This window comes from Palaemon carinicauda, chromosome 22 (assembly GCF_036898095.1).
Source record: "Palaemon carinicauda isolate YSFRI2023 chromosome 22, ASM3689809v2, whole genome shotgun sequence".
Taxonomy (NCBI): domain Eukaryota; kingdom Metazoa; phylum Arthropoda; class Malacostraca; order Decapoda; family Palaemonidae; genus Palaemon; species Palaemon carinicauda.
In genome coordinates, this window is record NC_090746.1 from 85537583 (window position 1) to 85559748 (window position 22166).

The 22166-nt window shown below is 47.3% G+C and overlaps 1 protein-coding gene and 1 pseudogene across 1 annotated transcript in view; both read right to left on the minus strand.

The window, feature by feature from the left end:
* The window catches only part of LOC137615954 (chromosome transmission fidelity protein 18 homolog), a 106334-nt gene that overhangs the window by 67351 nt on the left and 16817 nt on the right, over positions 1–22166 (minus strand). The window contains exon 3 of the mRNA XM_068345638.1: positions 12682–12807. Within this exon, the coding sequence (XP_068201739.1) occupies positions 12682–12807 (126 nt within the window). The remainder of the gene's footprint in view (positions 1–12681; positions 12808–22166) is intronic.
* LOC137616796 (5S ribosomal RNA) lies at positions 18259–18377 on the minus strand (annotated as a pseudogene).

Consider the following 22166-nt stretch of genomic DNA (forward strand, 5'->3'; position numbering starts at 1 on the left):
GTTATGCTTTAATTAAAGTCCATAGGAGGCTAAGCAGCTTAAGGCTCCTCTCCAAATGACAGAGTCCTCAAGGGAATATAAGAAGGAGGGAGAACAGCACTTTCTCATCTACAGGAACCATGTCCGAGAAAAGCTAGGTTATCTCAGTGAGGGTTTCACTGGTGCATAAGCAGCAGACCAGAAGGCAACGTTATGTAACTGCTTGACAGTCTGTGAACTGTCAAAAACTGGACTGTCAACCACAACAGGTGCGTGAGGACATACAGCACTGGTGCATTAGTAGCAGACCAGAAGGCAACGTCATGCTTGACAGTCTGTGAGTTGGCAACAACCAAAGCTGTGTGGGGAAGCCTCAACTCCTGACTGACTAGTCTGCTGCGGGCGAGTGGCGGTAACCACAGTGTGTTGCGGAGGCTGACACACCGTGTCAAAACACGGCAGCTTGGGTAGCTCACGCACGGCAACGGAGTGCTCCGTGTGTCTGTGGGAGTCAGCATGAGTCTGGCAGGGTCGACTGCGCATGGGTGGAGGAGCTCTCACAACAAGAGTGTGGGAGCAGGCAGCCATGCTGGGCGCACAACCGTGGCAGGCTGTAGGCCAGCGGGTGCATCGTCACCCTTCTCCGCAGTCGGAGTGTGGGAGCTGGCAACAACAAAAGCGGAGTGCTGGTGCGTGGGAGGGACTGCCGTGGGTTGCGGAGCATGCCGCATTGCGTCAAAACACGGCAGCTTGACAGCACCTTCCCACTGCTGATGCGGTAGCTCACGCATGTCAACGGAGGGTGCAGCATGAACATGCGTCTGGCAGGGTCGACTGCGCATCGGTGGTGGAGCTCTCACAGGTGGAGTGTGGGAGCAGGCAGCCGCAGTATCTGCTGAGCGCACAACCGTGGCAGGTTGTAGGTTAACAGGTGCAGTGTCAACCTTCTCAGCACGATACTCCTGCATGAAGGAAGCAAGCTGAGACTGCATAGTCTGCAGTATGGACCACTAGGGTCTAAAAAAGACGGCAACAAACGGAGCTACTGTCCGTTGTGACTGAGGGTCTAAAACAGTTGGTGCGGCAACAGACGGAGTTACTGCCTGTTGCGGTACCACCTTGCCTCTCTTGGGAGGTGTGCAGTCGTCGGATGACTGCAGCGAGTCCGAACTGACCCAGTGGCTACACCTAGGCCGTTGGACTTGCGCGGAAGGGACCGACTTGCACTTAAAAAGCTGCAAGATTTGGTCCATGGTTTCTGCGAGAAACCTCTTCCGCAGACGAGGAATAAATGGGCTCTCTCGTCTTTGTGTGGGTGGGGCGATCACGTCGGCAACGTGTGTAGATACACCCGAAACCACCGAGGGAAACGTCTGTTCGTCGATCAAGGCCTGTGGAACCCATAAGTCGTTCGACATTACTTCTCCCCTGGGCTTGGGAGCTTGTAAGAGGTCCCGGACTAGGTGAACAACTGGCACGAACAGACGAACCCTCGAACGCAACACTGTAACACTTTGCGCATATCACTTTATCACTTCTGATTTTCTGTTTGCACTTATTTCACTGAAATCGAAACTTTAACTGATTTCTACCTGAAACACGCAATCCTATCCTTCATTAAAAGGTAGTAATTGCGAAAAGAGTTACAATGCAACAGAAAAACATAATTAAAGATAAAGAATTCAGTGGCTGGAAAAGAGACTAAACACTAGATCAAATAAACTACGTTTAAAATCTCTCACCGCATAAAGCCTGGGAACAAGAATAAAACTCTAGAAACGTTTTACCTTCTTCCCCTACAGCGACTAGGGAGAAGAGTAAAAAAAAAAAAAAAAAACGAGAACAACGTTACCCGCTTGAACGAAACGTTTATTCTCCTCTCTCTCCCTCCGTCTCTATCTCTCTCTCTCTTCTCTCTTGACTTAGAACCTGAGAGAAGAGCCCAATTATATATCGTTAAAACATATTATTTGCTAAAGGAAAAAACTGAAAGGTTTCCCAAATAAAAAGTTCCTTTATTAGAATTTAAACCATTTAAGCTAAGAAAGAATGAACGAAACGCTAGAATCGGTTTACTCTTACTGCAACGTGAAACCGTGAAAAACTCTCTCTCTATCGTAACGATAGAGCGCATGTTGAACGTTCTGAACGTCAACAACTGCGGAGACTAAACTAAACGTTAGTTCATCTTTGAAAACAGTACGAGACTATCAAAGAAATTCTTTCAAAACAAAAAATTAAAAAAGTATAAATTCTTAAAAGGTAAATACGATATGACGGGCTCAAAGTGAATTAACTTCGGTTCCAAGTAAGGACCGCCTACTATTAGGAAAGGTCGCATATAAACAAACATAAAAATTAATTTTTATAAGTTTATAATAAAAGGAAAGTTAATCGAAGAGGCCTATAAAGGCGGAGAGATATAAAATAAATAGAACTATAACTTGTTAAGCAAAATTACCAAAAACCTAAACACACTTCCGTCTAAGGGAAGGGTCGGCCATTTAAAAGTGAAAGAGAGTCCATACTCTCTTCGTCACCAACACTTCCGTCTAAGGGAAGGGTCGGCCATTAAAAAGTGAAAGAGAGTCCATACTCTCTTCGTCACCATAATTAAATCTATCCAAAACGAGTTCAAGTTTTGAAATGAAGATAAAACCCCTGCATAGCGAAAGCTCAAAACTGGAATACAGTAGTGTACTTCACCAAATCGTTGTGAAAACAAATCCAGTTAGGGACGGCGTATTTAGTAGGTCTTGCCTGTGGCACGACAGAGGGAAAATTGGTTCTTTGTTGACATCGAGTACTTGAGTACCTACTTGACAGATGGCGCTGTTGATGTACACCCCCACCTGTATAGCGATCGCTGGCGTATTCCGCCCGTAGATTTTTTCTGTCGGGCAGCAGGGATGCAGCTATATGATCATCGGGTAAGTTTGATATTGAAAAATGACTTTTTAATGGAGAGAAAAGGGGGTCAAGTGCTTATTCATGCTTATGAAACCAATATCAAATATGAAATAAGAATAAATAATCTCATTTTTAAACTAAAAGTTATTATTTCAATACTTACCTGAAATTCATATGCTATTCATTCTTTCAATGCAAAACACAGATATGACAAAAATAAGAAGAAATTAAAATTCTACATAGATGTATTTTGCATGTGAAAAAAACTTTTTTCCATTCTAAAGATCCGGAAGGAAATAAGGGATTTTGACGAAGGAAAAATCTATTTCTGGGCGAGGAACCTGTGTCGCCCAGTGATCTCTAAAATGTCGGACATCTTCAAAAAAATAGGTCTGACCAACACAAGTGCTGAAGAGGAATGAGAATAGCGGGTGGGGAGATGTAGGGGTAGAGAGGGTTAGTCGTAGTAGGGGGATGTTGATGAGGGAGAGGCCTAATTGGAGAGGGACCTATGGTCGTGGTTCTATCATGCCCCAGTTATCTATACCGACACTCAAGGAGTGAGCGAGCTAGGTTCATTCCTGGCATTCCATGCAACTTTCTCTCTGGTATATTCAGCAGTAATTATGCCTTAAAAATGGTGCTGAGGAGCATTTCACGGAGTGACACAGGTCGAGCCCAGAAATATGAGCACTCATGTAAACAACAACTTCCCCCAAACTGCTGCTCTCATCTTTTCTCATTCTTCTGAGGTACAAAAATAGTGAAAAAGAAATCAGAATCACTGTGATTATGAAGTTGGGTGTGAACTTCAATGAATTTCAGAGAATATACTGTATTAAAATAATTAATCTTAATTGAAAAGTAAAGTTTATTTCAATGGTACCTCCTGAAATTTATGTGCTGAATACCACAATAACCAGATTTGGAGAACCAATGATACTCAGTCTGGCAAAAGTAAGGTACATATGTTAAAGCCCTAAACTCGAAAACCTTATCTTTGAATGAACTTAGTATAAACATATCTAATCCCATTGTAATACACATACTCTTCTTAATTTAATAAAGGACTGCAAAACAATTAAAATACATTCCTATAATAATAAAATTATTCTTGTATCTAATTTGCAGCTACAAATAAAATCAAATTTTAATTTTCAACTTCTTTAATATATATCCAAAAAATAAAAGTTACATTATAAATTATTTATTTTAAAAGTTCCTCTGCACCCACAATTGATTAAAGGGACCACCACTTAGATTTTGAGAAAATCCTACCTCTAAGGATACAGTAGTTTCCATGTGATAAGCAGCAGTACAAGTGGATTTGGTGTACAAAATTTTAGTGGTTGTCTGACAAAATCTCTACTGTTTGGCAACTAGATTAGATTTTATACGACAATAGCCACAGGTCAAAACAGGGATATGAAAACATTCTTGCATTTTGAGCACTGAAGCTTCTTGATGATCAGAAAAATGATGATGAAAGGAAAATCCCAAATTACTAGATTAGAAAAATGATATTTTAATTATAAAATAAATTTTTGAATATACTTACCCGGTGAATATATAATAGCTGCAACTCTGTTGCTCGACAGACAAAAAACAGTAAAAACTCGCCAGCGATCGCTATACAGGTTGCGGGTGTGCCCACCAGCGCCAACTGTCGGCCAGATACTACTCTCTCGATGTAAACAAAGACTCAATTTCTTCTCATCCCACTGCGTCTCTATTGGGGAGGAAGGGAGGGTCGTTTAATTTATATATTCACCGGGTAAGTATATTCAAAAATTTATTTTATAATTAAAATATAATTTTTAAATATTTAACTTAGCCGGTGAATATATAGTAGCTGATTCACACCCAGGGTGGTGGGTAGAGACCAGTTAAATATGTTTACATCGTATAAGCTAAGAGTTTTTTATTTCATTTTGACAGTTATCAATATAACAAAACCAAAATAAATAGGTACCTGGTAAGGAAGTCGACTTAGACGATTACTCTGCCTTGTAAGTACGTCTTCCTTACGGAGCCCCGCGATCCTCTTAGGATGCTGACAGACCCCCAGGAGCTGAAGTATCAAGGGCTGCAACCCATACAACAGGACCTCATCAAATCCCTAATCTGGGCGCTCTCAAGAAATGACTTTGACCACCCGCCAAATCAACCAGGATGCGAAAGGCTTCTTAGCCTTCCGGACAACCCATAAAAACATTAAAACATTTCAAGAGACAGATTAAAAGGATATGGAATTAGGGAATTGTAGTGGTTGAGCCCTCACCCACTACTGCACTCGCTGCTACGAATGGTCCCAGTGTGTAGCAGTTCTCGTAAAGAGACTGGACATCTTTTAAGTAACATGACGCGAACACAGACTTGCTTCTCCAATAGGTTGCGTCCATGATACTTTGCAGAGATCTATTTTGCTTAAAGGCCACGGAAGTTGCTACAGCTCTAACCTTAAGCAAAGATCGGTCTTCCTCACTCAAGTGTGAATGAGCTTCTCGTATTAACAATCTGATAAAACATGACAAAGCATTCTTTGACATAGGCAAGGATGGTTTCTTAACCGAACACCATAACGCTTCAGATTGGCCTCGTAAAGGTTTAGTACGAGCTAAGTAGAACTTAAGAGCTCTAACAGGGCATAAGACTCTTTCTAGTTCATTGCCTACGATCTCCGATAAGCTGGGAATATCGAAAGATTTAGGCCAAGGACGAGAAGTTAGCTCATTTTTGGCTAGAAAACCAAGTTGCAGAGAACAAGTGGCTTTTTCTGACGAAAATCCGATGTTATTGCTGAAGGCATGAATCTCACTGACTCTTTTAGCTGAGGCTAAGCATACCAGGAAAAGAGTCTTAAGAGTGAGATCTTTCAGGGAGGCTGACTGTAAAGGCTCAAACCTGTCTGACATGAGGAATCTTAGGACCACGTCTAAATTCCACCCAGGAGTAGCCAAACGACGCTCCTTAGTGGTCTCGAAAGACTTAAGGAGGTCTTGCAGATCTTTATTGTTGGAAAGATCTAAGCCTCTATGCCAGAAGACCGATGCCAACATGCTTCTGTAGCCCTTGATAGTGGGAGCTGAAAGGGATCGTCCTTTTCTCAGGTATAAGAGAAAAACAGCTATTTGGGCTACAGAGGTACTGGTCGAGGATACAGAAACTGACTTGCACCAGCTTCGGAAGACTTCCCACTTCGATTGGTAGACTCTAATGGTAGAAGCTCTCCTTGCTCTAGCAATCGCACTGGCTGCCTCCTTCGAAAAGCCTCTAGCTCTCGAGTGTCTTTCGATAGTCTGAAGGCAGTCAGACGAGGAGCGTGGAGGCTTTGGTGTACCTTCTTTACGTGTGGCTGACGTAGAAGGTCTACTCTTAGAGGAAGACTTCTGGGAACGTCTACTAACCATCGAAGTACCTCGGTGAACCATTCTCTCGCGGGCCAGAGGGGAGCAACTAACGTCAACCTTGTCCCTTCGTGAGAGGCGAACTTCTGCAGTACCTTGTTGACAATCTTGAATGGTGGGAATGCGTAAAGATCCAGATGTGACCAATCTAGGAGGAAGGCATCTATATGTATTGCTGCTGGGTCCGGGACTGGAGAGCAATAGATTGGAAGCCTCTTGGTCAGCGAGGTTGCAAAGAGATCTATGGTGGGTTGACCCCAAGTCGCCCAAAGTCTCTTGCACACATCCTTGTGGGGGGTCCATTCGATTGGAATTACTTGACCTTTCCGACTGAGACAATCTGCTAGGACGTTCAAGTCGCCCTGGATGAACCTCGTTACTAGGGAGATGCCTCGATCTTTTGACCAGATGAGCAGGTCCCTTGCGACCTCGTACAAAGTCAGTGAGTGGGTACCTCCCTGTTTGTAAATGTACGCCAAGGCCGTGGTGTTGTCCGAGTTTACCTCCACCACCTTGCCTCGAAGGAGATTCTCGAAGCTTATCAAGGCCAGATGAACCGCCAAAAGCTCCTTGCTGTTGATATGCATGCTCCTCTGACTCGAGTTCCACAGACCTGAGCATTCCCGACCGTCCAGCGTCGCGCCCCAGCCCAAGTCCGATGCGTCCGAGAAGAGAACGTGGTTGGGTATCTGAACTGCCAGGGGAAGACCCTCTCGTAGGCTGATATTGTCCTTCCACCAAGTCAGACAAGACTTTATCTTTTCGGAAATCGGGATCGAGACCGCCTCTAGCGTCTTGTCCTTTTTCCAGTGAAAAGCCAGATGGAATTGAAGAGGACGGAGGTGTAGCCTTCCTAGCGAGACAAATTGCTCCAGGGATGACAGCGTCCCTACCAGACTCATCCACAGCCTGACTGAGCAGCGTTCTTTCTTCAGCATCTTCAGGATGGAGAGCAGGGCTTGATCTATTCTGGGGGCCGACGGAAAAGCCCGAAAAACTTGACTGTGAATCTCCATCCCTAAATACAGAATAGTTTGGGATGGGACCAGCTGTGACTTTTCCAAATTGACTAGGAGTCCCAATTCCTTGGCCAGATCTAGAGTCCAATTGAGATCCTTCAGACAGCGATGACTAGAAGAGGCTCTGAGAAGCCAGTCGTCCAAGTACAGGGAGGCTCTGATCTCCGATAGCTCGAAACTGGTACCCCACATTCCTGTAAACAAACCTCAGAAACGGTTGGGAATCCGGGTGTATAGAAATGTGGAAGTATGCCTCCTGAAGGTCGAGAGAGACCATCCAGTCGCCTTCCATAAATGCTGTCAAGACAGCCTGGTAGACTTCATCGTGAAGTTTGTCTTGACAATGAACACATTGAGCGCACTTGCCTCTAACGTACTCTTGCAGTGAACATGGCTGCCAAATCATGGAGCCATCCCTGAGGGACTTGTCCCTGCAGAGAACGTGGCTGTCAGATCATTGGAGCCATCCCTGAAAGCCTTGTTTATGCATGACATAATTGTACAGCAAAACTTCAAAGGCTCGAAAACAGCTGTGAAGTTGACCTGTAAAATCTTGGAGCGTCTCCTGGCCAGGCGCCAGGGAGAGTCTACGAGATTTGAGAAGTCTATCTGGGCAGAGGCAGGAACTCCCAAGCCGAGAACTTCTCTCGTGTCATATCAGACTCTCGCTCTATAAGCCAGTTTAAAAGAAGGGAAAGCAAAGGCTGTATCCCCCAAACTCCTCCTGGTGATAAACCAGTCGCCTAGCAAACGTAAAGCTCTCTAGGAGAGCGAGTGAGCACTAGCTTATAAAACAACGGCTTCGAAGTAGCTAGGCCTAGTGTAAGCTCTGACGTTTAAGCGAACGAGGAGCAGCAGTTACAAAAAGATCCGGACAAAGATCCTTAAAAATCAGCATGATTTATTTAAAGTCCATAGAGGGCTAAGCAGCTTTAGGCTCCTCTCCGTCTGACAGAGTCCTCAAGGGAATATCAGTAGGAGGGGGAACAGCAACTTCCTCATCTAAAGGAACCTTGTCCGATAATAGCTGAGTCTCAAGCAAGGGAGAGACCTACCGTGGTGGCAATGCTTTACAAGCAGAGTCCACACGCACTGGTGCATTAGTAGCGGACCAGGACGCAACGTCATGTAACTGCTTGACAGTCTGTGAACTGTCAACAACAACAGGTGCGAGAGACCAGGACGCAACGTCATGTAACTGCTTGACAGTCTGTGAACTGTCAACAACAACAGGTGCGTGAGGACGCACAGCGTCCACTCGAGACTGCTTTGACCGCCTAGACTGAGCAGTCAAAACAACTCTAGAATGCGGAGGTTGACGCACAGCGTCAAAACAAGTCAACTCCGATTGTTAGCGAACGTCCTGAACGTCAACAGGAGCATCAGCAAGTGGCCTAACGTCCAAATGTGGCTGAAAATCCACACGAGACCGCATCGAGTGTGGTTCTAAACAACCTGACTGACGGGACTTAGCTACGCCAACGTCAACAGGACGCACAAAGGAACGTTAGGTTGGCTGAAAGCCAGGATCTCGATGAGATAAACGGCTAGGCTCAACGGACTAATCGGCAGAATAGTCTTCCATAAGGGAGGCAAGCTTATTCTGCATGTCTTGCCGTACAACCCATTTAGGATCAACGGAAATGGTTGCGGTAAGAGACGAGGGTAACGTCTGTGACCGCAACACTTTGCCAACAAAAAGACTCTCGGAGTCTGTGTTACGCTTTTGTTAGGCGGCGAGCAGTTATCCGATGACTGCATAGGGTCAGAGCTGTCCTAATGGCTGCAACCAGGACGCTGGACCTGTCCTGAAAGGACTGACTTTCGCTTAAGGGCCTCGAAACCTTGTTCCACGGTTTCTTATGCGAAAAGCCTTCGGATGACGAGGAGAAAATTGTCTCTCTCGCCTTATGGTAGGGGAGATCTTGGTAAGATACACACGATACCATAGAGGGAAACGTCTGTTCGCTGATCAAGGCCTCTCGAACCCATAAGTCGTACGACATTACTTCTCCCCTGGGCTTGGGAGCTTGCAAGAGGTCCCGGACTAGGTGAACGACAGGCACGAACAGACGAACCCTCGGACGCAACACTGTAACACTTTGCGCAATATCACTTTATCACTACGATTTTCTGTTTTGCACTTATTTCACTGAAATCGAAACTTTCACTAATTTCTACCTGAAGCACGCAATTCTACCCTCATCAAAAGGTAGTAAATGCGAAATCAGTCGTATAATGCAAGCACATTAATACCAGCAAAAAAACAGTAAACATCTTTTAAGATAAAAAATTCAGTGGTTGGGGAAGAGAATAAACACTAGTTCATTCAAAACTACGTTTTCAATCTCTCACCGTACATTGCCTGGGGACGAGAATAAAACTAAAAACGTTTTATCCTTTCTCCCCGTACAGAGACTAGGGACGAGAGTAACTTGAGAACAACGTTACCCGCTTGAACGGAACGTTTTCTCTCCTCTCTCTCCCTCCGTCTCTATCTCTCTCTCTCTCTCTCTCTTGATTTCGCACCTAAGAGAAGAGCCCAATTACGTTTTGTCAAAAAAACATGTTATTTGACCAAAGGAAAAAACTGAAAGGTTTTTCAATTAAAAAGTTCCTTTAAAATAGAATTTAAAACCTTTAAGCTTTGAAAGAAGAATGAACAAAACGTCAGAATCGATTTACTCTTTCTGCAAAGTGAAACCGTGATACTCTCTCTCTCTATCGTAACGATAGAGCGCAAACTGCGTAGCATAAATAAACTAAACGTTAGTTCATCTTTGAAACAGTACGAAGACTATTCAAAGAAAATCTTTCATAAAATATTTATTAAAAATATTCATTTAAAAAGTTTTAAATCATTTGCTCTTTAAAAGCTATTTACGATTGAAAGGGCTCAACGTTGTTTAACTTCGGTTTCCAAGTTAGGACCGCCTACTCTCAGGAAAGGTCGCATATAAACAAAACATTAAAATTTATTTTTTATGTTTATTATAAATGGAAAGTTAATCGAAGAGGCCTAATAAAGGCGGTGAGATATAAAATATATAGAGGAAAATCTATAATTAATTTATAACGTGATAAGATAATTACTAAAAGCCTAAACACACTTCCGTCTAAGGGAAGGGTCGGCCATTTAAAAGTCAAAGAAAGTCCATACTCTTTTTGTCACCAAAAATTAAATCTATCCAAAACGAGTTCAAGATTTAAGATGAAGATAAAACACCTGCACTGCGAAAGCTCAAACCAAAATGAAGTACTTCACCAAATATGTTGAGAAAACTCCAGGTTCTACAGCGAGTAAAAGTACGTCTTGTCGACACGTCGACAGAGAAGAAATTGAGTCTTTGTTTACATCGAGAGAGTGGTATCTGGCCGACAGTTGGTGCTGGTGGGCACACCCGCAACCTGTATAGCGATCGCTGGCGAGTTTTTACTGTTTTTTGTCTGTCGAGCAACAGAGTTGCAGCTATTATATATTCACCGGCTAAGTTAAATATTTAAAAATCCTGAAGCATGGCATGCACGGCCCAAGTTAGAGGATCTTGGACGGGAGAATCAGTATCCATTTGTTTAAATATATTACAAAGATGTCTGTCATTAGTTTTTACCAAACATTTCACATCTTGGCTCACCAGAGGGTGAAGAGATCTTTCTCTTAGTAACAACTGGGCCTGTCTACTTCATTGCTCTACTAAAATACTTTGATTCCCTGGAAGGAAATGTGGTAGCAGAATTATTTGCCTCACTTATGTCCAGTATAACCCTTTTTGAGGCAGAAAGAAGAGATTTCCTAATTTCATACGTCCCTGTTCCTTGGTGTACCATAGTCTAAAGCTCTTTTGTTGTCAAATATTCTTTACTTTTGAATTTGGTTAAACTTGGCAATACATTATTGTCATTGATAGTTAAACAATCTAAGCAGGTTTCACAACGCAAGGATTTCTTTAATTTATGAACAATAAATCCTGCAATGTATGCCTCATTATCACCACTTTCATACAAATTACTATCTGTTATCAACCTGTTCTTAGAAGACATATTTATAACATCAACTGTGTTACATAAATGATCAACATTACTTGAACACTTTAATATGGGTACGTGTTCTGGAGGTAGCTGGTCTACCCCCACAAATTAGCGGAGGGTCATTGACATTTTGTATGAAAGTTTATGGCTAGATTCTAGCTTTGCTCAAAACATATATCCATAGGAAAGAGCAAAGGGTTTGTATTCTTGTAGGAACAAATGGAAATTTGTGGATCAAGACCTGTGTAAAAGCCATAATATCATGGGTAAAGGGAAGATATGACTATCAAGATCAGATGGGAATTCTAGCAGAAAGTGCATTTAACTGTGTATGGGTAAAAATTTATAAAAACATTGATGATGATAATAGCACTGACTATCTTGGATAATTTGTTATCTACTATCATGAGCAGTGTATGCTCTAAATAATTTGCACTTTTAAACAATTTTCTGAAATGATTAAAAATGGACATGGATACATATTACTGTAAATTCATCCATTTGAAGCTTAAATGATATAAATTAAGATTCACAACAGAACACACAATGTCTATTCCATTAAGTTTAAGAATTCTGAAACAAATACAATAGTATCTTTAAAAAAAAAAGTGTGAAATAAATACAATAGGAGCTTAAATCATCAGACACTTTGGGAGCCTGCCCTTTCAATAAATCAGTTTCGACAGCCTAGTGAATAATGTTTCCTACACAATTTGTAGGTCCGATATTTGAGGCCTACTTGTAGCATTAAAAAATTTTCCCTAATCTTGACAACCAAACTATACCTGGGATCAGAGGATGGCGGTGTTTGAAAATGACTAATGGCTAATAGCTAAGTTACCAGCAGCCACTGCCTGACTTTCCTAGATCCTAGGTTGGGTGCCTGAATGCAGATCATGTGCATGCATGGTTAGTGTCTCACAACACTGTCCTATTACTTGGATCTGCAGCTCATAAGTGACTTTTCAACAAAAGCCTAAAGTATAGTTAACAGTTGAACATTTACACTCACAGATGAAATTAATTATATATAATTTCCAACTTAAGGGACACTAAACTTTATATTCAAAAGATTTCTAAGCAAAATATCTTAAGCTTAGAAAGGTAACCTAGCAAAAAAATAAAGAAGTCTGAAAAGATAGTCTATTACTCTGATGATTACTGTAATGGGAAACAAAGTATACTGTATATCTAAAATAATCTAGCTCTAAAATAATAAAGCACTTCATTCTTAACCACTAACATTGCAAACAGTATAATAATAAGGGTTTTATAAGGGTTTTATGAGTATCTACTAAAAATGTTTAGTACTAGATTAATATATCTGAAAGTATTACTGTTTTCTTGGTTATCTTCATCCATAAATTGTGCCACATCATCTTCAAAATCATCAACAAGAGGTCTTTTCTGCCTTTGGGAATTGTAAACTGAATTTTCATCTATCTGGGTGACTCCTGGAGCTTCTGTAAAAAAAACATATTTCTTTAGCAAAGGGAAAAGTTAATGAATGAAAAAAATATTTAAAACCAGAATATACCAATTAAAAGTATTGTTTATATGAACAATTCTAATGTGAAAACTTTTTAAATAAATTTCATGTTTCATAAATATAAGCCAGAAATTTTAGACTAGCTCCTTCTAAGCAAAAATTACAAAGGGACAGGCAACTAAACATCATTTTCAAGCCTAGGCTCGAAGGTATGAGCAATAGAAAAGGCAAGATCGGGGTTTTACCTTAAGGGAATTCATAGACTTGTTACTTAAGGATATCTATCTATTTACCAAGGTACTTTCCCCAATTCTGGAGGATACATACATACATACACCAAGGCATTTCCCCCAATTTTGGGGGGTAGCCGACATCAACCAAATGAAACAAAAAAGGGAACCTCTCCTCTCTACATTCCTCCCAGTTTGACGAGGGATAGCCGACATGAAAAAAAATAAAGAGACCTTTCTTCTCTTTGCTCTTCCCAGCTTGACGAGGGAGAAAGAACAGTCGTCTTCCCTGAGGGGGTTCCCCCGATGTCGAGACCTGGCTAACATAACTGGATGTAGACTCCTCTTGGGAGAGTGGAGAGCGATGACGATGCACATAGCGGCGAGATTCCTTACCACAACACTCTCGCGGGGCGAGCTGGTCCGCTGGAGAGTGACGATTCTTTGGTGACCAGCGATTACGTGCCTGCAGATGACCAGGTGGAGGAGCCAGTCTAGGAGTCCAATGTGGGGGCAAACTCCAAGGAGCTAGCGAGCAAAGAGTTGGCAAGTGCTGCGTTGTCGAACGCCTAGCTGACAAGTGCTGAGGAGGTGATGACCTATGAGCTCTGTGAAAGCCTTGCTCGCCTGATGAGTAGCGCTCACGCACCTGATGGTAGCAAGATAGTCGTTGGTCGTCTCGCAAGGAGTGAGGGTCTCTTGGTGACAAGTAATGATCATGAACCACCAGGCGACGGCGGATCGTCCAAAGAAGAGTGATGAGTAGCTGGCAAGTGGTGAGCAGCTGATATGTGACGAGACCCCCGAAGACTCAGCATGACGGTCCTTGACCGGACTGAAAAGAAGTCTCCTTACAGCACAGGAGGGGGAGAGAACGTCCACGGTGACGAGGAGTGATGAACTCCGTAACTTGACGAACAACTCCGGAACCTGACGAACCCCCGAAGGAGAACGCCTGAGCAGTTCTTGCTGAGAGAACACACGTTGGTCTCTGAAAGTTCTCAGGAAAAGAGACTCTCTGGGGGTTTTCATTCGTGAACGAGAGAGGTGACCACCTGAAGGAGAGACTCACCCCAGATTTTGCTCCACCCCCGATGGAAGAGTTGGCTCAGCAAGGAGGGAAGCGCTGTCTTTGGCGTCAGTAGGAGACAACAAAGCAGATAGAGCAGCAGAAACTCCGGGGTCATCAGGGCTGCGCTCGACGGAGAAGGATCCACCTCCGAGGAAGCAAGAGTTCGCTTCCTCTCGGCACCCAGTTGGAGGAGCTCAAATAAAGCCTCTTTCAATGGGGGACCAGCTAAACCCAGCAATGGTCAAACCTAAAATAAGTCAGAGAAAGAGCAAGCACTCCCAGAGGAGGGGCAGAACTGTTTCTCCAAGGGAAACAGTACTGTCCCTCGATCACCGAGGTTGACCTTGAGTTAAGCGGTTCGCGCTACTACCTAGCCGTTCCCCAGGGAAGAAATATCGAACAGGAGCTTCGGGAAGAGATAGGGGGGGTTAAAGAACTTCTTCGACTTCGAGGAAGGCGAAGAATCTCTCTTGGACTTCTTTTTGAGCCTACGCCTAAACCTCTCCCACTGGGAAGCAAACCACTCCCAGCACTCAGGACAAGTGTTGCCCCGATCTCACCACCGGCCTCTACAGGACGGACACAGGTGGTGCAGGTCCGTCTCCACTGAGGACATAAAGGTACAGCAAGAGTGGCCCTCATGTCCAGGACAAGTGAGCATGAGGCCGGTTAGGAAGAGCATAATTAAAGAATTATTTCAAGTCAAATGACAAGTCAAGGCAATGGAGGGAGAGAGCGGCAACGTCTGCACTCGACCCGAGCCAAAAGCAAAGTGGGTGCTCAGCCCAAGTGTGTTAGTGAGCGGGACAGCCGACTACCCTACACCCCTCCTGCTAACCGGGGTAGTTATCCTTCGCTAAAGATCTTATAGCTTGTCAACCACGTCGAAAGTATTATCCCTATAAATAACCACACACCAAAAAGAGTGAGAGAGAGAGAGAGAGAGAGAGAGAGAGAGAGAGAGAGAGAGAGAGAGAGAGAGAGAGAGAGAGAGAGAGAGAGAGAGAGAGAGAGAGAGAGAGCCAGTGTAATAGTATGCTGTGTTTTTTTTTAAGTTTCTTGTACCACCTGAAACAAGGAATTGCTCACCATAACTAAAGATATAGTAATGTTAATTTCATTCAAAAACTAAGATTTTATTTGTTAGAGAGAAGGAGAATGGTAACGAGAGGTAGGTATGAAAATGCAGAGAAAAATGGTATGAAGAGAGAGAGGTAGTGATAGGCTTTTATACACGTGTACTACACTAAAATGACAAATTCGAAGATAATTTGTATTTTTCCTAACCATACAAACCTTAGCTATTTACAGAGGGTTTACCTTTTAGCGCAGCTGAAATAGCGAGCCATTAGAATTTAACGAGGGTGTATTACTCCCGCGCTAGTTAGCGGGGGGGTAGGGGAGTGGTAGCTAGCTACCCCTCCCCCCCTCACACACAGATGAATGCTCACTTTCACTTAGAGGTAGGACTTGTCTTGGGGGACAGGGCTGGCGGGCAAATATGTATAAATAGCTAAGGTTTGTATGGTTAGGAAAAATACAAATTATCTTCGAATGTCATTTGTTCCGTAACCGAAATAAAAACCACGCTATTTACAGAGGGTGACTTACCCCTTAGGTAGGGTGGAAAGTCCCCAGCCATACTGGCTTTGGCTTTACCCAGGGACTCAGAATCCGAGTGAGTCGCACTCGAGAAAAGGAGTCCCTGCACCTCACAAGTTCCTTGCTCCGCAAGGAACCATGTGGCCTACGTAAGCTTGTGTGTGAAGGAAGAAGTGTGACCCGTCCTAGGCAGTTGACCTGGAGTTCCAGAAGGAACTCTGGGTTAGGACGTTCCCAATACCACCTCGTCAGGGTATGGGGGACGCGACAGTATTGACTCAATACTCGGAACACAAGGAAGCATGGTTTACCTGCAGAGGTTCGAGGTCAGCTATGCAGAGACCAGGATGCTGCTTCCCCGTAGAGGGGATGATGAAGAAAGAAATAAGGGCCAGACATACTTCTTTCGTTCATGCAGACTAAAACCTGATAGCAATGCCCTCAACCTTCTGCTACCTGTCCAAAAAGGAGCCTGAGGTTACACCAGCTGTTGTGTAGCCACCACAGAGCGATAGAAAACGTATCGAGACTCCTGTGGGTCACGCCCTGCAGGAAGCGGGCTGCGAAGGTCATTAGACGCTTCCAGACTCCAGCTTGTAGCACCTGCGTCACAGAGTAGTATTACTCGAAGGCGAGGGACGTTGCGATGTATCCAACATCGTGCTGTAGGGCGACGTGACGGGGGAGAGTCTGGAGACAGGTCGAGATGAATGTCCTTGAGTCCGGGCTGAAGAGGTATACTGGTGACTCTCCCCCGTGTCCTCCTTGTGCTCCCAAATCGGCTGCAACTGAGGACAAACTGCAGCTGTTCCCAAAGCTAACCTCTCGATTCCTTTACTGGCAAGAAAGAGGTCTTGGGACATCAGATACAGAATGGAGACTCGAAATCTTGAATGAATTGGACCGAAGGGCCGGGACACCCAGATTCTGAGTCTAGCCAACAACTCAGGAGCGAACCTGAATGTTGCCTTCCCCTCTTCCTTAGAAAGGGCGGAGTCGTACAAGACCAAGAAGATTGCTTACACACTGGCAGTGGCCAGAGTGAGCAGGAGACCCAAGGCGGAATGCAATCCAAGGACTGTCGTAAAGGGTCTTGAGAAGATCTCTTAAAGGACTAAAAGTCCGAGCCATGCTCTAAGTTGGAGGTCTTCCTCCGACTAGGGCAGGGACAATCGTAGCTTCGCATGAGCGAGGAAAGATCCAGCGGGCAGGAAAAAGTTATTCCTTTAAGCCTGAAGGTCAGGGAAAGGCTGAGCGACAGGCTTCATTGCCGAGAGCGGAAAGGAGTTTCCTCCCGCCGAAAGGCAATAAGACCGTTATTGCTGGAGAAGAGGCCTCAAGGGAAGAGGTATATCTCCCACGGCACCAACCACCGAAGACACTTCACTTTACCTGGAAGACCCCTGCGGATGACTATCGCAGATGACGCGACCTCCGTACCGCGACTGTAGCGGGTTGTCTCTTCTTGAGGAGGAGGCGTAGTGTCTCCAGGCATGAAGCCGAAGCGACGCCCCGGTTCGGGAGAGATGTCGCAGTGTGGTTGTTTGAGTAGTCTGCGCCGTGGGAGAAGCTCTCCCGGGAGTTCCGTCAGGGGAAGCAGAGGGTCCAGAAACCGTTCTGCGCATAGTCCCAGTGGAGCTCTCCCACTGAAAGGTTGACAGGCAACCTGGTCTTGCTGAGACCCATTGTCCACAGACAAAAAGGAGGGAAGACGCAGGCGTCGAAGTTGTCCCACCATCACCGGAATGCATCTTGCCAGAGTCTTGGGGTCTGAGACTGGGGGGAAGAACAGCGGAAGCTTGAGGTTCCAAGCTGTCGCGATCAGGTCCCCCAGACCAGGACTTGCTGGTTACTCAAGGTCAAAGACCCCCAGGTACACTCTTTCTACGAGGCTCTGCTCGGATAGTCTGCCTGGAATGAGAGAGCCGATGGTGGTATTGAGATAATCTCAATCATCCCGGTATCTCTACTGCAAGATGTGAAGGTGTGAAAAAGCGTCCGCTGCTGGTTAGAACACGCCAGAATCATGAAGTCGACGCGCACGGGGCGACTCGGCAGGAGCTGTAGGATCTGTAGAGGGGCCAGACTACGGCCCCTAAGCCTGCCTGAATGATGGAGAGGTATCCTTCAGGTCTTGACCATAGGCCTGGACCGGAACATGCCCCCCCCCCCCCTTTCCTTTGACGAGTCTGAGAACAGCATCAAGAATGTGGGGAAAGGATGAGAATATCCCCTACTATCAAGAGGTTCCATAGGTCAACACCCATTGCAGGTCTAATAGTTCCGCTGGTCCCATAGGGGCCAGGAAGTCCGGTTAAACGTTGCCTGAAACCACCGGAACTTGGACCGCCCCACATGGAACTTATCCTGAGGCGACCGTTTGGACTATAGACGGGTCAATGAGGAAAGGAGAACTAGGAAACGTTCCAAGGTAGGGCTGAAAGCTCTGCTTGACTGAGAACAAGTACTGCGACTCTCCTCAGTCTTGCCACAGTCAACTGAAAGGAAGGCTCGGAGGATGTGGCAACAGAATCTGGCGTCCCCAGGTGGTCACCCATCCAAGTACCGACCAGAACCGACGTTGCTTAACCTCGCTGGACGGACGAGAAGCGGGGTTTCCAACGTGGTAAGGCTGTTGACTCAATATCATGGCCAGATACTCCAGATGTTGAGGCAGAAGAAGAGAAGGCTCCAAGCAAAGTACCATGAACAAACACTCATGGTAAGCATCCGGAAGCTTGTCCCGGCGCTGAAGAAGGTCGAACCCGAGCCTACCGGAGTTGACCAGCCCTCCAAAAAGCAGAGGAGGCGGAAGCCTGCACCTGAGCGGCCATGAGGAAAGCAGGGAGAGTTCTCTGGGGAAAAAAACCTGCTATGCCACGGCGGGATAGCCACACTGCACCATAAGCAGGAATACTTGCAGTCTAGGCTGAATTCCACGAGCTCCCTGGAAGATGGATGGAATGGAAACTGAAAGTACCCGTCCTTCCAAACCAGGGTTTAAGGAGTCCTGTCGCCTCGTTACCAGTCTGATCGATTCTGCTGTTCTACCCTGGCCGAAGTTTGTTCGACAAACTTGATCAGGGCTGAGAGGTCGACTACGGAACTCCCCTCTCAGATCCTTCCCTACAAGAAAGGATCGACTGAAGAGGCCGGGGGTGAAGCCGTCGATGATCCTATGGAGGACCTTCGCCTAAGGTATGGATCATTCTGCCCAACCGGGCAACTCTTGCCGACGCTATGGCATAGAGGTTCAGAGACACTGAATTCGCTGACAGAGACGGCAGGCGCGATATCCTTGGCTGATCACAGAGATTGTGCGGGAATGGGCATCGGGAAGCTGTCATCCGGATGAGTAACCTTAAGCATCCTCCCATCGAGAAACCTGCAATCCTAGAGTTCGTGAACTTTGCCGCTCCTTTTAGGACTATGCCCCCCCGGGGGAGCCTCCCGTGCCATCTGTTCCTGACAGGAGGAAACTGCAATTGGACACCTTGTCCCAGTTGTCGTAGCCGATAACTTAGGCCGACGTGGTTGAAAGAAAAGGGCGCTGGAGCCCTGCAGAGTCTGGAAGAAAGCGCCTTGGAGGAGTGAAAACGGAAGTTGATTTCCTCCGCACAGCCGCTGTCTAAGTCTCTGTCCTTGGGCACAAACAAACTCTTCTCAAGGATGGAAGGGTGTCTGAGGTCGTCGACCTCCACAGACGAGACACCCGAAGGAAGCCCTCAGTCAGCGCGTCCAGATGGTACAACATCGAGCTTGTCCGCAAGTTAGATACTTAACGACGAAAGGCCAAGGTGCCTGAGCTCGAGAGGAGGAAAGTACCCATGATCTTCCTGTAGCTTCCTTGAACCAAACCTAGGGCCGTAACTGAGGAGGGAAAGGACCTGGTAAGCCCCCAGAGGAAGGGGTAAGCAGTCACCCCTTGTCCGATGGAGAAATCTCAAACGGAAAGCCCCCCCGCCAAAAATCCTTCCAGGGAATGACGGAGAAGGGCTAACCCAGGTTCTGGAAAGAGGAGTGTTGCTCAGACCTCCCTGAAGTTTCTTCCTATTCTTGCAAGTGCCATGCTCTGCGTTTACGGGGGTGAGGCCGTGTTCTGGAAATACGCTCCAGAAGAACTCGCCAGGCTGGCCATGCTGCGAAAACCCCAATGGGAATCGTGGTCGCAATTGCCCTGGAGCTCGCGCGATGGTAATTCAAAGATTTGCGCGTGGGCGAACGTGGAAGCGCCCATGCGCGGTCACGCAGGAACGCAAACGAAGGTGAGCGAAGGAGCGCATAAGGAGGGCGAGCGTGGTAGGAAGGGCGAGAGCTGGTGGTCGGCGAGCGATAACCCATAGACGAGCAATGGATACTGCAAGAATTAAGCCGACGTTTGTGCGAAGAAACACTGTAGGTTCGAGCGACGGAACACCGTCGGTTCCCGCGACGGAACACCGTCGGTTCCCGCGACGGAACACCGTCGGTTCGCGCGACGGAACACCGTCGGTTCGCGCGACGGAACACCGTCCGTCCGCGCAATGGAATACCGTTGGTTCGCACGCGGGCGAACATTGGAGAGCATGGGCGCGGACGCCCATGAGCATAGATGTGCAGGTACGTGGGCGTGTGGGCGCGCAGGCGAATGATCGCGCAGGCGAATGATCGCGCGGGCGCACAGGCAAGCGGTCGCGCGGGCGCGCAGGCGAACGGTCGCGCGGGCGCGCAGGCGAACGGTCGCGCGGTCGCGCAGGCGAACGGTCGCGCGGGCGAACGGTCGCGCGGGCGAACGGTCGCGAGGGTGGGCAGGTGAATGAGCGCGAGTCCGAGGCGGCGAACGCAAGCGTTAGCGCGATGGTGAGGAAACGCGCTGCCGCGTGGGCGAGGAAGACCGCTGGCGACATGGATCAACAGGCGATCGGTGGTGAGCTGGTGAGCGCTAACGCGCAGGTTGGCGATGGCGCGTTGTGGCATGTCGACGCGCTGGCGAGCGATGGCGAGCAGCATGTGAAGGTGAGCGATCGCGCGATGGCGAGCAGCATGCGCAGGTGGGCGATCGCGCGATGGCGATCAGCATGCGCAGGTGGGCAGTCGCGCGATGGCGATCAGCATGCGCAGGTGGGCGGTAGCGCGATGGCGAGCAGCATCCGCAGATGGGCGAGCAGCATCCGCAGATGGGCGGTCGCGCGATGGCGAGCAGCATCCGCAGATGGGCGGTCGCGCGATGGCGAGCAGCATCCGCAGGTGGGCGGTCACGCGATGGCGAGCAGCATGCGCAGGTGGGCGGTCACGCGATGGCGAGCAGCATGCGCAGGTGGGCGGTAGCGCGATGGCGAGCAGCATCCGCAGATGGGCGGTCGCGCGATGGCGAGCAACATCCGCAGATGGGCGGTCGCGCGATGGCGAGCAGCATCCGCAGGTGGGCGGTCGCGCGATGGCGAGCAGCATCCGCAGGTGGGCGGTCGCGCGATGGCGAGCAGCATCCGCAGGTGGGCGATCGCGCGATGGCGAGCAGCATCCGCAGGTGGGCGATCGCGCGATGGCGAGCAGCATCCGCAGGAGGGCAATCGCGCGATGGCGAGCAGCATCCTCAGGTGGGCGATCGCGCGATGGCGAGCAGCATGCGTAGGTGAGCTAGTAGCTGGCGAACCATGTTCCTTCAGAAGTGTTGGAGAACGTTGGCGTGCCGGCTGTAACACACGAGGGCGATCCGGAGATCGCCGAGACAGGTGATCACTGGCGAGCTGATGATCGCTGACGAGCAGAAGGCAACGCGTGGAAGCCTGCACATAGAAGAAGAGTCCTTGACCCAGACCTGAACCGAAGTTCTAGATCGCGAGGGCGCACAGGAACCAACAGGAACAGCAGGGATGATCATCATGAGAGCGCTGACGAACAGGAGAGCGCTGATGAGCAGGAGAGCGGCTGTGCTCTTACACTGAGCAGGAGCAGGAGAGAACACAGCAGAAGGGCGCGCAGGGGAACCCTGACACGCAAGGGAAGAACCCCCGTGGGAGGCAACCCCTTGCCCCGAAGGGATCGTTGTCCGTCGGGAGACTGATGTCCGTCGGAAGACCGTTGTCTGTCCGCCGGGAGACTGATGTCCGTCGGAAGACCGTTGTCCGTCGGGAGGACCGTTGCCCGTCGGAAGACGAGATCAGACTGCTGTCCATCTGCACCAAGGCGGAAGATCAAGAAAAAGAAGTTGTAGGCTGCAAACGGAGATTACAAAAAGGCGCCTCTTAGCACCCTTATAGGGAGATGAGAGGCCTTCACGACGAGGCGGACAGTGGGCCTTACGGCGAGGGAGGCCAACAGCAACAGCAGCAGAAGAATCCTCCGAAGAGGAGTCTCTATGAGTGTACTCTCTCGCGAACGAAAGAGAAACACTTCCTAGAAGAGACTGGTCAGCCAGTGACCTAAAAGGAGCAATCCTCCGAAGAGGAG